This window comes from Loxodonta africana, chromosome 8 (genome assembly GCF_030014295.1).
Source record: "Loxodonta africana isolate mLoxAfr1 chromosome 8, mLoxAfr1.hap2, whole genome shotgun sequence".
Classification (NCBI taxonomy): Eukaryota; Metazoa; Chordata; class Mammalia; order Proboscidea; family Elephantidae; genus Loxodonta; species Loxodonta africana.
The window spans coordinates 11,082,158-11,095,595 of record NC_087349.1 but is presented as its reverse complement, the minus strand read 5'-3'; the positions used below and the strand labels follow the sequence as shown (position 1 = coordinate 11,095,595).

The window sequence follows — 13,438 nt, the reverse complement described above, 5'->3', positions numbered from 1 at the left end:
GTTGCAATTTCCTTAATGTGTTAGTGCTCTTCCCATTTCTGTACTGGGGTCCCCATTTCCATTCCCCCAGCTTTCCTGCCCCTTCTGCCTTCTGAACTTTGCTTTTGGGCAAATACTGCCCTTTTGGTCTCATATGGTTGATTGTTCTGAGGAATTCATTCCTCACTGATGTTATTGTTAGCTTTATAGGCTTGCCTATTGTTTGGCTGAAAGGTGATCTCTGTGAGTAGCTTCAATTCCAAGCTTGAAGGGTGTCTAAAAACCATAGTCTCAGGGGTTCCACTAGTCTCTCTCAGACCAGTAAGTCTAGTCTTTTTTTTTAATTTGAATTTTGTTCTACCCTTTTCTCCCACTCTGTCCGGGACCCTCTATTGCGATCCCAGTTGGAGTGGTCAGTAGTGGTAGCCTGGGACCATCTAGTTCTTTTGGTCTCAGGCTAGAGGAGGCGTGGTTCATGTGGGCCATTAGTTCTTGGACTAATTGTTCCCTTGAGTCTTTGATTTTTTTCTCTCTTCTTTGCTCCTGATGGGGAGAGACCAATACTTGTATTCACCTATCTCTTTTTTAAAGGGGAAATGATACCTCTCATAGAGAAAGGCTGCCAAACCTTTGAAGAAATTAGTGTGCTGTTCTCAGGAAGGCTGGAGAATTTCTGAAAGAGTAGGAAACTAGGCAAGGGGCAGAGGGAAGATTTGCCCTTTAAAACATTGTCTTGAAACCATCACTATGTTTAGGATTAAAGGGTAAGAGGCTGGCGATCTATCTAAGCCTAGAATAGTACTTTTAGATAGCTGTTGAGAAAGGGGCAGTAGTCAGCAGATAAATTTGAAGCTACCCAGTGACACTGGAATGGAATTTACTGGACTTCCTATGTTGCTGTTGTTAGGTGCCATCGAGTTGGTTCCAACTCATACTGACCTTATGTACAACAGACTGAAATACTGCCCAGTCCTGCGCCATCCTCGCAATCATTGCTCTGTTTGAGCCCATTGCTGAGCCACCATGTCAATCCATCTAGTTGAAGGTCTTCTTCTTTTTAGCCATCATTTATATAGTGCTTTAGCTGGTTCTTTCACTCAGTCTACACCATTGAGTGAGTACCTCTCCATGCCTGGGGCTTTCTAGCCCCCTTCCACATGCCAGAGATGTCACGATCACTATCCCCATTTTGGCTTTGAGGGAAACAACTCCACTACTTGCTCACTGGTGTACAAGGGGAAGTATCAGAGTTGGGTCTCAAACATAAACATCTTCTGATTCCAACTTTCCTTCATGTGCCCAACCTGTTTAAATCAAGACATGAATATTTGTTGAACAACTAACACGTACCTTAAACTGCGCCCGGCAAGTGCTTGCACTGATGTGAAAGGTGACCTGGATGTTCCTTTGGGCAGGAGTGGTGGCACCCCCACAGGCACCAGCCATCCTTGCTACAAGGCAGGCAGGTGGGGGCTAAAAACACAGAGGCCATTCTAAAAGGTGATTTTGAACTTGGAAAGGACGTCTGGAATCTTACTAACCAGGCAAACCTGTTATAAGACCCTGTGTGAAAGTACTTTGTAAAGTACACTGCAAGTGTTAATTATACTTAATTCCACCAGCACAGTTACCATAGAGATTATAATTGACCTGGATAAAGGCCATTCAGAAAAACAGTCAATAGAACTTTTGTTATCCCACACCTGGCTATTAGAGTTTCCCAATCCAGGGGCCCTAATAGATGACTTTGAGGCTGATGGGCCCAGAGGGTAATGGGCAGAATACCTGGCTGTCTCCCTCTGGGCACGCCATTTTCCAGAACTTGTTGGAGCCTAGCATCTCCTTCTCCAGCTACTCCAGCACCATGTGCATGGATAGGAAACAAAGTCCCCAGTGATGTCATGTTGTCAGACTTCATTCCACTGGATTTAGCAACTGCAGAGAGCCACCACAGGGGCAGGCCCTCCCTCCACAGAGAACTTGACCCACTCTTCCTTGTCTGGAGTAAAAACTCATGAGAAAGTTCCTAATCTTGTAACACTAAGCCCAACAAAGGAAAAAGTTGTTTGAGGAGGGGGAAAATGAGGAAAGAAAATGAACATAACTCTTCTATGGGGTTAGTCTGCATCGCCCTATTGCTCAGCTTTGGCCTGTAATCATCAATACCAAATTCGAAGGGATAATTTTGAATAACAACGTCTCAAAGAAAAATTGAATGACCCACATGTTTATTTTCTTGAATGTAATACTTAAAATATTGTCAGAAAACATCAAGTTAGCAACCAGCCCCTCCAACCATATCTTAATCATTTTATTATTTGATCATTAAGACCACACATAAGGTCAAAGTACTTGTTCTATGACATGGTTAAGTCATATCAATACCCACAGCTTATGACCAATAATGTATGGCTTCATGCCTCAGATCAGCCGAGAACGATCACGCATTGAACGCCTGGCACAGGCTGGCATTCAAGACAAGACTGACTTCCTTGTCAGGCACAGAGGGTGGTGCAGGAGATGGGGTGGCCACTGGACCTGAAGTTACTCCTCAGCTGTCCCATCCAGGATGCGTTTAAAGGAGAATGGAGAAAACTTGTAACCAGCCCCAACATAGAACTTGTTCTGGAACTCCACCCTGTTGTTGGGGGGCAAGAAAAAACGGGATTAAACAGAGCAGCTGGAAGCCAGCGGCTCAAGGGAAGAAGCAGAACATGGGGGAAATCCAGGTCAGCAAGGCAGGTAAGGGGAGGGCACCCAGGCTGACGGCTGCCACCAGAACCCCGAAGCCTCCAAGGTCTTAAGTCAGCCCTTCTCTTGCCTCCCTCCTCCCACCTTCCCTTCCCCTCCTGCAAGAGGTGGGACCCCTTTGCAGTAAACAATGTGGCCTTTGGTCCTGGTTCCTGAGAACAATGAATGGAGGCTGACCCAACCAAGAGGGACCACCTGGGGCCAATGTTGACTAAGCCTCAGGAGGCGAGATGCCACATGGGAAGGCCTTGGAGGATAGAAACTCAAAGGAGCTTCCTGGGTGGAGAGAGCAGACATCTGCTCTTAGAGGGGTGTGTGCGTCCCCTGGTGACATGGAAGCTCTGTGCTGAGACCACTCCCTGACTTCACTCTTGTGTTTATATCTTATTCCTTTCAGATAAAAGTCTATGAGTCAGTTTGAGGCATTTCAACTAAGAATAGAGAAGTGGCCAGTGCCTGCTGACCCAGCCCTGGGTGAATGGAGATGCAGGAGGAATGGCTGCCCTAGCAGCTGGGGTCTAATTGACCAGGAAAGGGGAACTGAGATTTCCTTGGATTGGTTTGATATCAAGGATTCCTGGTGGCACAGTGGTTAAGCACTCAGCTGCTGACCGAAAGGTCAGTGGTTTAAACCCACCAGCAACTCTGAAGGAGAAGAGAACTGGTGATCTGCTTCTGTAAAGACTACGGCCTTGGGAGCCCTATGGGGCAGTTCTACTCTGTCCTATAGGGTCACTATGAGTAGAAATCAACTCAACGGCACACAATAATAGCAATGGTTTGCTTTCACAAATCTCCTCACCCCACCCTTTCCCACTCTCAGCCAGTGACCTCCTCAGCCACTGCACAACTCCTCCCTCACAGGATGAGCCCCCAGGCCCCACCACTAGTGGATGCTGTCACTGGGTAGCACCATGTGTGGGAAGGCCCGAGGGATGATGGATTGTCACCATGGGGCATGCTGTTTTCCATATTCAAAATTCTTGGGAGAATGCCAGAAGCCTACACAAATGTTCTCACATCCATAAGGCTGGTGACAGATAGTCGTTTTCACAGCATCTCCTATGAACGTCCAGGGCCCCCTCAGGTACCTTCCTCCCTGTTTATACTTTCCAGAGAATTTAGTACCTTGTTCTATCTGTGTAACTCCTGCACTCAGCAACAAGAGCCAAACATCCAGATTTGCGTCGTGCACCTCTGTTAGCCTATTTCAGATCTGCCACCCTACCAACAGACTCCCTGGGTGGCACAGTTAAGCACTTGAATACTAGCCGAATGGCTGGGGTTCACATCCACCCAGAGACGGCTTAGAAGAAAGGCCTGGTGACCTGCTTCTGAACAGTCATAGCCTTAAAAACCCTATGGAGCAGTTATATTCCGCACACATCGAGTCGCCATGAGTTGGAATCAACTTGTTGGCAACCGGTTACAGCAACTACCCTACCAACGCTGGGAAGCCTCACTTATTCTGAAGGCAACGATAATAAGTGAATGTGTATCATTGAAAAGGGAAGGGATGAACAGGAATGGACATTTATTACACAGCAGCCACTAGACCAGACCCGTGTGGATGTTTACGCATGCCCCATCGTTTAACACTACACCAACGGATGACTAAACCGAGGCTACAAAAGGCTGGGTTACTCAGGGCACTCGGCAGGTCAGGATCCGAGCCCAGCCCACGGCCCCCTAGCCATCCTCTATCCCTACAGCACACCCTCCTCACCTGACCTCAGCCCAGCCCGCGGCCCTCCTTACCAGTGGAGTCGCAGGGCGTGCAGGAAAGCAGAGAGGCCCTCCATGATGAGGAGGATGGCGACCGTCAGGACAGCAAATACGGCAAAAATGATGAAGACTGCAATGAGTCCTCCCCACCCATCCTGACGAAGGCCAATGTTCATCACCATGGTCCAGAGCACTTCAGAGAGTTCTGCAAGAGGCCAGAGGAACATTCTCAATGTCAGGGTTCATCTTGTAAACAGAGTATTCTGTACTATAATCCAGGGCCTGCGGATGGGATGAAGAATGTTGGATGGGAGATCACCGGGATTATCCGGGGGGGCATGAAATCACAGGGGCCTTATAAGATGGAGGATCAGAGAAGAAGACGTGAGGGGGATGCTGAGTTTGTAGTGATGTGGGTCTATGACCAAAGGAAGTGCGGAGACCTCTGGAAGCTGGGACAGCAAGGACACATTTTAAGTTCATAGTCATTTGTCCGGCAGCCATAACTAAACCTAAGCCCATGACCATGGAGTCGATTCCAGCTCATAGCAACCCTAGAGGACAGAGTAGAATTGCTTCCATAGAGTTTCCAAGGAGCAGCTGGTGAATTCCAGCTGCCAACCTTTCAGTTAACAGGGTGGTTCTTAACCACTGGACCACTAGGACTCCTATGGCAGCCATTGAAAACTAAAAAAAGGATAATCATTTCACCAACATAAAACCAGACGTACTGGGCAAAGGCACCTCTTCCTAAGAAAGAAAGCTGACCAGCAAAACCCAGAGCAGGCAGCTTCCCCGTACAGAGGCACTGCTTGAGTTTCCCGTGGACACCTGACCATGACCCCGCAGGCCCCCCCACTCACGGGCATGGGCCAGGCTCAGGGCCCAGAGGCGCAAGTAGGAGGCAGTGTTAGAGATGCAGCCCAGGCAGTACTCGATGGTGTGGATGGCCTGGTGGACAAAGATGTCTCCAAAGTTGAACTGGAAGAGAGAATTCTGTTAATTAAGTACTTTATACTCCAAAGGCATTACAATCCATACACAGATACACTTACAGCCTAACTAAAAATAAAACAAAAACTCAAACTGCCATCAAGTCAATTCCAACTCATAGAGACCCTACAGGACGGTGTAGAACTGCCCTATACGGTTTCCAAGGCTGTAAATCTCATGGAAGTGACTGCCACATCTTTCTCCCACAGAGCAGCTAGTGGGTTTGAACCACTGACCTTTCAGTTAGCAACCAAGTGCTTAACCACTGCAGTCTAACTAGGGGGAAATAAATATTAATGTTGTTGTTGTTAGTTGCTGTCAAGCTGATTCCAATTCCAGGAACATGAACCCCACTTGTGCAAAGTAGAACTGTGTTCCATAGGGTTTTCTTTGGGAAACATCTCCATTTGGAAATAAGAAAAAAGAAACTGATGAGGAAACAGAAGGTCAGAGAAGCAAGAGGAGTCATGTGGCCACAGGGTCACAGGAGTCAAGGGTAGAGAAACATCGAGGAAAGGATGGAGACTAGAGAAAAGATAAAATCAACAGTTTGCGATTCAGCAAGGAAAACCACCATGAAGAACTAAAGGGGTGGGGAGGGCAGAGATGGAGCGAATAGGCCAATAACGTCAAGACCACGTTGATCAATAATGTCAAGGTGGGTGAAGAACCTGAGGGGAAGCAGGGTCGAGCCTACTTTTCTCTCAGGACAGAGGCCCATGGAGCCCTGCTGGTGCAGTGGTTTAAGAGCTCAGGCTGCTAACCAAAAGTTGGCAGTTCAAATCCACTAGCTGTTCCTTGGAAACTCTATGGGGCAGCTCTACTCTGTCCTATAGGGTTGCTATGAGTTAGAATCAACTCAATGGCAATGGGTTTGGTCTGGTTTTGGTATGGAGACCCATGCACAGTTGTATGGAAGAAAGGAGTCTATAAATGGAAACTGAAGGTTTCCCAACAAGGGCAGCCAACTATGGAGGAGGTAGGAGGGAAGGACAGGGGTGGAGATGGGCTGGGTAGAGGGTGTGAGAGGAACCAATGAGGGAGGTTGTACTGGACAGGCTGGGACAGATGGGTCAGAAGATGTGGGGGGAAGAAGACTGGTAGGTATTGAATTCTAAAACATGGCAGCAGGTCTAACAGACTCGGTTGTTAGCCACTAACCTGGGTTACTCTTGTCACCTTGAAAGCTTGCTGGAAAAATCTTCCATGGTCTAGATTTTTCACTGCTTCTAAGTGACCATTCGTTAACTCAAGTGAATTAATTTTTATAGTAATTAACACCACAAATGGAACTACTTACGGCGTCACTCTGGCCCTCAGGGGAGCCCAGTCCCCATACCAGAAATGGAGTAGACACCAGTTAAAACCCGCAACCTGGGGTGCAGAATTGGGGGCGAGCTAAATCATCCCATGAAAACAGCCAGCTGCCTTCACCTGGGAAAATGTGGCACGTTTTCCTGAGCGGAAGTGGCTGCCCTTCGACAGGAACAGGCAGAGGGAGGCAAGGAAAGAAAACAATCTGTGAGGCAACAACTCTCCAAAGATGAGATAAGTGAGCAAAGTCGGGGAAGAGCCAGGGTTGAGGTCAGAGAACAAAGAGGCTTTAGCAGCTGTGCAAGGGAGAAGGCTGAGAATAAACAGCCCACATTTTGCTTCACTCTCCATGGCTATATCTGGATTCTGTTCTCATTGTTTGAAGGGAAAGATCACAATAAAATTAACAGGCTCCCAAGGTACGAATATGAGCCAGGAGGCCTCAGTTATGCTGGAATTTTCTACATCACTGGATCGAGGCTGACATTCACCCCACACTCACCTACACAGCAGCACCTGGGCTAAAATATTAAAACACTTCCATGTTGTTGTTAGCTGCTATCAAGTCAGCCTCTAGCTCATGGCAACCCATGCACGACAGAACAAAACACTGCCTAGTCCTGCACCATCTCCATGATTGGCTGGAGACTACACTGTGTGATCCATAGGGCTTTTGTTGGCTGATTTTTGGAAGTAGGTTACTAGGCCTTTCTTGCTAGTCTGTCTTAGTCTGGAAGCTCTGCTGACACGTGTCCAGCATCACAGCAACACGTAAGCCCCCACCGACAGACGGGTAGTGGCTGCGCTTGAAGTGCGTTGGCCGGGACTGGAATCCAGTTCTCCAGCATGGATGGCGAGAACTCTACCACTGAACCGCTACTGCCCTCCAGTTCTCCCACAGAGGTTGGTGAAGAGCTGTTGCTCTGACCCGCTCAGATGTTCCTTGACCTCTTGTGACTCAGCAATCACAGGACTGCTGCCCAGCGGGGACCTGCTCTATGGCCCATGCCCATCTGGCACATAGGTGCCCACACTCTATGCTTGTCCAATGTTTTGAATATCACCCTTGATTAGATCCCACTTCTAGAATCTGTACAAACTGGGAAGTCTTCCTCAGGTGTCCAGTCCCAGGTACCTCTCCCTCGTGGTCGTCCTGGGCTCCCTCGTCACCTGCAGGAGTCTTCTGACTAGAACTGATGGAGTAGCTTGAGTTGTCACCTTCAACGATCTCTGTGGAGTCTCCTTGGACCATGGATGCCTGCAGCTGTCACCAAGTGGAAGAAATGAAGAGAGCACTAAATTCATCCTTAAAATGACCACAATGCTATATAATATGAAATAAATGTCCTTGCTGATTATTAGCTACGTGCCAGGCACTGTTTGGAACTCTGTATGGGTTATCTCATTTAGCCTTCGTGCCAATCCTTGAATGTAAGCCCCGTTATCATCCCATTTTACAGCAAAGTTAAACTGCAGTCCAGAAAGGTTGAGAAATGCGCCCAAGATCAGTAGAAAAGTTTTCTCATATGAAAAGAACCACCAGGACCCTAATAAGCAGCCTAAGAAACCAAGCCCAAGGAGACAAGCCCCCAAGCAGTCTTTGGGAGCTCCTGCGGCTCAGCCACGTTAAGAGGTATCATCTGAGGCGGTAGACTAAGAAAATCTCTCTCCTTCCTTCCCTGGAGCGCAAGCCATCCAGAGGAGAAAAGAGGGGAAATCAGCCACTTTGAGTTCAGCAACTGTTTCAAGAGCTCTTGAAACAGCCAGAAAGCTATTATTTTAGAGTCCTGGGACTCAGGTGAGCCAGCAGTCACCTGGCCCTCACCTTTGGGCCGGTTGAGTTCCTAGAAAAGAGAATTGCACCGATTTCTACAAACAAGTATCTGCTACCTTCCTTTGAAACACCTGGTCAGCCATTTGAACAACTCTCCACCTCAACACTCCTTTACCACTTTGGCCTCTCATCAGTGAACTAAACAAGAAGCAAGTATTCTTTGCTTGGACTTCCTATTTATTTATATCCCACATAAATTATATATCAGATAGGCTTTAGAAGGAGTCCAGACTGGCCTGAAATAAAGACAGTGGGAGGAGAAAGAGTGAAACTAGAAGAAGGGTGCCACCTAGGGACAGACTGGATCCCTGTCCCTACCATCTTCCAGGTCAATATCCAACAAAGATTTTAGAAAAAAATAGGATTTAATCGACAAATATCTACAATCATCTAAGACATACGTGATCTCAGCACATTCCACGTAATCTTTCGCGATAGTGGAGGGAAGAGGAGATGGTCATCCAAAATGGTGTCTGTGTGTCATTTCTAGACCCTCAAAGGGCCCTGGAAGGCTGTTGCATGTCGTGGAGTCGATTGCAACTCATAGCGACCTTATAGGACAGAGTAGAACTGCCGCACTGGATTTCCAAGGCTGTGATCTTTACAGAAACAGACTGCCACGTTTTTCTCCCTTGGAGCACTTAACCACTGGGCCACAGGGCTCCTCTTGCAAGATGAACCTTCCTAAATTCTATCTGATTTAAGCTGACTTTAAAGCTCTTCTGCCCACCCCCACCCCCACCCCGAGTTAATTGGAGGCTCAGGAGCAGTTTAAACAAAAGGAGGAAATGAGCTTGAACTGGTATTTGACAATAGTGAAAAATCACCACTAAATAAGAACTGACGATGTTGAATCTGCTCACTACTTGAGTTCCTGCACACAGTCTGTGACATGACAGAGTAAGATCTCCCAACCTGAGAACGCTGATGCAAAACAACATGTAATGTTCAAACTAAAACTTCAGTAAGATACTCTTATTTTCAACTAATAAAATTATTTCAGATTCCTAAACACTGTTGTTGTGTGCTGTTGAGTCGATTCCAACTCTTAGCAACCTCATGTGACAGAGTAGAACTGCCCCATAGGGTTTACGAGAGGAGATCGCCAGGTCTTTTCTCCCAAGGAGCCGCTGGTGGGTTTGAACCACTGACCTTTCGGTTAGCAGCCCAACGCTTAACCACTGTGCCACTAGGGCTCCTAAAAAAACACAAAAAAACCCATTAAATATCACTAGAGTCAGCGTACACACACACAGCACCCTTTGAGTACAGTTTGCAGGGCCCGACAGTTAAATGCGCTTGTCCGTAATAAAGCACCGTTGTTGTTGGCTGTCAGCAAGTCAGCCCCTGAGTCATGGCGACCGTAGGCACAACAGACAAAATGCTGCCCAGCCTGTTCCATCCCCCTGGACTGTTACAGACCAGACCCTTGTGAGCAGAGGGTATTCTTTGGCCCGAAGTAGATCTCCAGGCCTTTCTTATTCTGTCTTAGGTCTGGAAGCTCCACTGAAACCTGTTCAGCAACACACAAGTCTCCACTGAAAGATGGCAGTGGCTGTGTACGAAGTGTATCTGCCGGGAATCGAACCTGAGTCTCCCACATGCAAAGCGAGAATTCTACCCCTGAACCACCACTGCCCCATAACAGAGCATTAGGCTGGGAATAAGAAGGCCTAGCGGAAGAGTTGAACTCTACAGAGGGGAACATGCTTGGGGCAGGCTGGTCGTTCAGCACTTTCTCACCCTCTCTGAGGCTCAGCTTCCTGTGTAAACCCCAGACTTCTATTTCCAAGCAGCCCACGTTTCTACTCCCAGCGAGTGAATGGAAACCAACGGTCCTTACCTGGGCTTTCCGATGGTTGGCTCTAAGGATAAACGGCTTGATCAGAAGCATCCAGGGCACAGAAATCAGGGCCATAACAACAAAGAAACTCTGGACTTCTTGCTGCAAAACCAAAATGGTAAAGTGCTCTATCATCTCAGGGTGACACAATGAGAAAGATTAATACGGGTCATTTCAGTAGCACCTGGTTCAGAAAGAATCTCGAGAAGCCCATTCACCCTCACGTCTGGGATAATTCTTTCACATCTGGAAGATTCCAGTCTCGTGGCGCCCAGTGTCCAATACAAAGGAGACGCTGGAAGCTCTCTGTCTTTATCCTTTACTCTCTAAACAAGCCCCTGTTATAGGACCACATCGTATGTAGTCAGTCCTTTGAGGAAGAAGAACTCATGAGACACATCATAAAGGCAACATTATTTTTCTCTTTTCCTGTAAACCTGTCCCATGAACAGTTTTCCCTGGTCCTGACAGGCCCCATGACTCCAGTGGTCACTCTCTTAATCAAAAGTCCTGGGGTCGCTTTAAGTCACAGATGTCATCTCAGTCAGTAATTTTACGTCTCCAGCACAAGGTAACCATGTGCGCGCTCTTGTTCTCTCTCTTAAGAAGTTGCTCACCATCTTTGCCTGCCTTTCACACCCTCCACACAGGTGAGTTACCTAGTAGGTTCTGGGATGCCCACTCCGAACACAAACTCTCTCTCTTTCGTGGCCTCTCACAATTCCCTTTGGAAAGAGGAATGGACTTCATGCATCTGCCGAGACCCAACAGGATGCCCCTTTTGGCTCCTGTTACGTATTTCCTTTCGCATTCTTGAGCCCCATCACTTTTTGTATATACTCCTAGTTACCAGTTTGAGGAGCCCTGATAGTGCAGTATTTAAGTGCTCTGCTGCAAACAGAAAGGTTGGCGGTTCAAATCCACCAGCTGCTCCAAGGGAGGAAGATGTGGCAGTCTGCTCCCAGCCTTGGAAACCTTATGGGGGCACTTCCACTCTGTCCATGGGGGCGCTCTGAGGTAGAACCGACTCCATGGCAATGGGCAGTTACCACTTTGGAGGGGTTACCCGGAGCTGCTATTGTCAAGAACCAGGAAGCCTCTGAGGGCTTGGCCAGAGCTATTAAAAGGAGTGGGAATGGGTGCTGGATTCTCCACGTTTCTCCTACTGTTCTGACCAAGCTCACAGTGAATGCCAGGAGACTATTTATGACCCTGATTGTAGTAAGATTTACTGTGATAAACGTGGAAACACTTTATCTGCTCAATCTTACACCCTCACTTCACTTTTACATGCTTGAAAGAAGGAGGGAAGTCACAACAACATACTTGGAACTTGCCGACTCCAGTCACCCCACCGCCTCATTGCCTTCTGGATGTTTTCACACAACAATGCTGCTTTCCCTCCTGACATACTAGCAACCCGAGACCTGTGTGTATTTGTAGCTCTCCTTCTGTGAACGCAGCCTGGGAAAGGGCTTTGTTTCCTAACTTACATGGTCTCTTCCAGTGGCATGACCACAGGATGTGGTGAGGGGAAAATTCTAGCCGCGTCAAGATAATTAATCTTCACACTAGAGAGTGGAGAACTCCACCAACTCTAGCAAATGTTTCTGGAGGAAAGAATTTGTAAAGTATTCACTGTGCAGTGGCCAACCTTCCAGATCTCAGAGGAACCGAGGACTTAAGTCTTAAGGGGAGGAATTCACACATGAAAATATTTGGTGGGTCCTTTTTCTTTTTTTTTGGTCTAGGAGAGAAGGCTCCTTTGGGAGATCCAAATAACTTTCACTTGTGCATCAAATAATAATAATAAAGACCTGTCGTCAAGTCCATCCGGACTCCTGGCAACCCCATGTGTGTCAGAGCAGAACTGTGCTCCACAGGGTTTTCGACGGCTGGTTTTTTGGAAGTAGATCGTTAGGCCTTTCTTCCAAGGTGCCTCTGGGTGGACTTGAACCTCCAACCTTTTGGTTAGCAGCCAAGTGCGTTTATCATTTGAACCACCCAGGGACTCATCTGAATGACTAAGTCCTCTAAATACATTCATTTAATGCCAACAGTCTACGGATGGGCAAGGTTACCGCCTATGTCTGACTGAAACTGTGGCCGTTGCTGTTGAGTCCGTTCCAACTCCTAGCGACCTTATAGGACAGAGCAGAACTGCCATATAGGGCTTCCAAGGCTGTTGTCTTTATGGAAGCAGACTGCCACATCGTTCTCCCATGGAGTGGCTGGTGGGTTCGAACTGCCAACCTTTCGGTTAGCAGCTGGCTGCTTAACCACTGCACTACCAGGGCTCCTGTATAATTGGAAAAGAGGCAGTGAAGTAATAGGTGGGATACCAAAGAAGAGCTTTCAGGGTGTATTTCTTCTCTGATTACTAGCTAAAAATCATTCCCTATGAAACTTATCATGAGGCATTTTTTTTTCCTAATTCTTTGATGCACCTTAGGTAAAAAGGAGAACACAAATAGGAGTCAAACCCATGAGAATGTGCACAGGAGAAGCATGGCTGTAACTACGACATCCTGAACAGGTAACACCTGGCAGGTACCCTTTGCACTTAAGGTCACCCAGTATCATGCAACCCGCCCTACAACTTGATCCAGAGGAAACAGAACCCATGGCAGCGGTCCCTCCGTCAGTGAAAACGTACCTCCAACAGTATGGCCACGTTAGTCATTGGGAGAGGCCAGCAGAAAAGAACCGTTTCTGTTACAAAGAACTGCTCACGGGTTATTTTTATATCCAGCTCCAATGGGACCCACCCACCGCCTCACAGCGACCCAGCAGGACAGAGCAGAACTGCCCCACAGGGTTTCTAAGGCTGCAATCTTTACGGAAGTAAAATAGTCCCAATTACAGTTTTAAAAATTGTTTAGAAGTTTTAACAATTTTGGTGCTTATAAAATTATGTACCAAACCAAAACCAAAACCCGTTGCCATCAAGTCAATTCTGACCCATAGCCACCTGGAGGACAGAGTAGAACCGCCCCACA

The 13,438-nt window shown here is 47.4% G+C and overlaps 1 protein-coding gene across 1 annotated transcript in view; it reads right to left on the bottom strand.

The window, feature by feature from the left end:
* Window positions 1-2,373: 2,373 nt before the first annotated feature.
* ATP6V0A4 (ATPase H+ transporting V0 subunit a4) overlaps window positions 2,374-13,438 on the bottom strand; it is a 64,522-nt gene continuing 53,457 nt past the window's right edge. The window contains exons 16-20 of the mRNA XM_003420217.3: window positions 10,440-10,541; window positions 7,898-8,026; window positions 5,319-5,436; window positions 4,489-4,660; window positions 2,374-2,617 (exon numbers count right to left, since the gene is read on the bottom strand). Coding sequence (XP_003420265.1) covers window positions 2,524-2,617; window positions 4,489-4,660; window positions 5,319-5,436; window positions 7,898-8,026; window positions 10,440-10,541 — 615 coding nt within the window. The 3' untranslated portion in view covers window positions 2,374-2,523. The remainder of the gene's footprint in view (window positions 2,618-4,488; window positions 4,661-5,318; window positions 5,437-7,897; window positions 8,027-10,439; window positions 10,542-13,438) is intronic.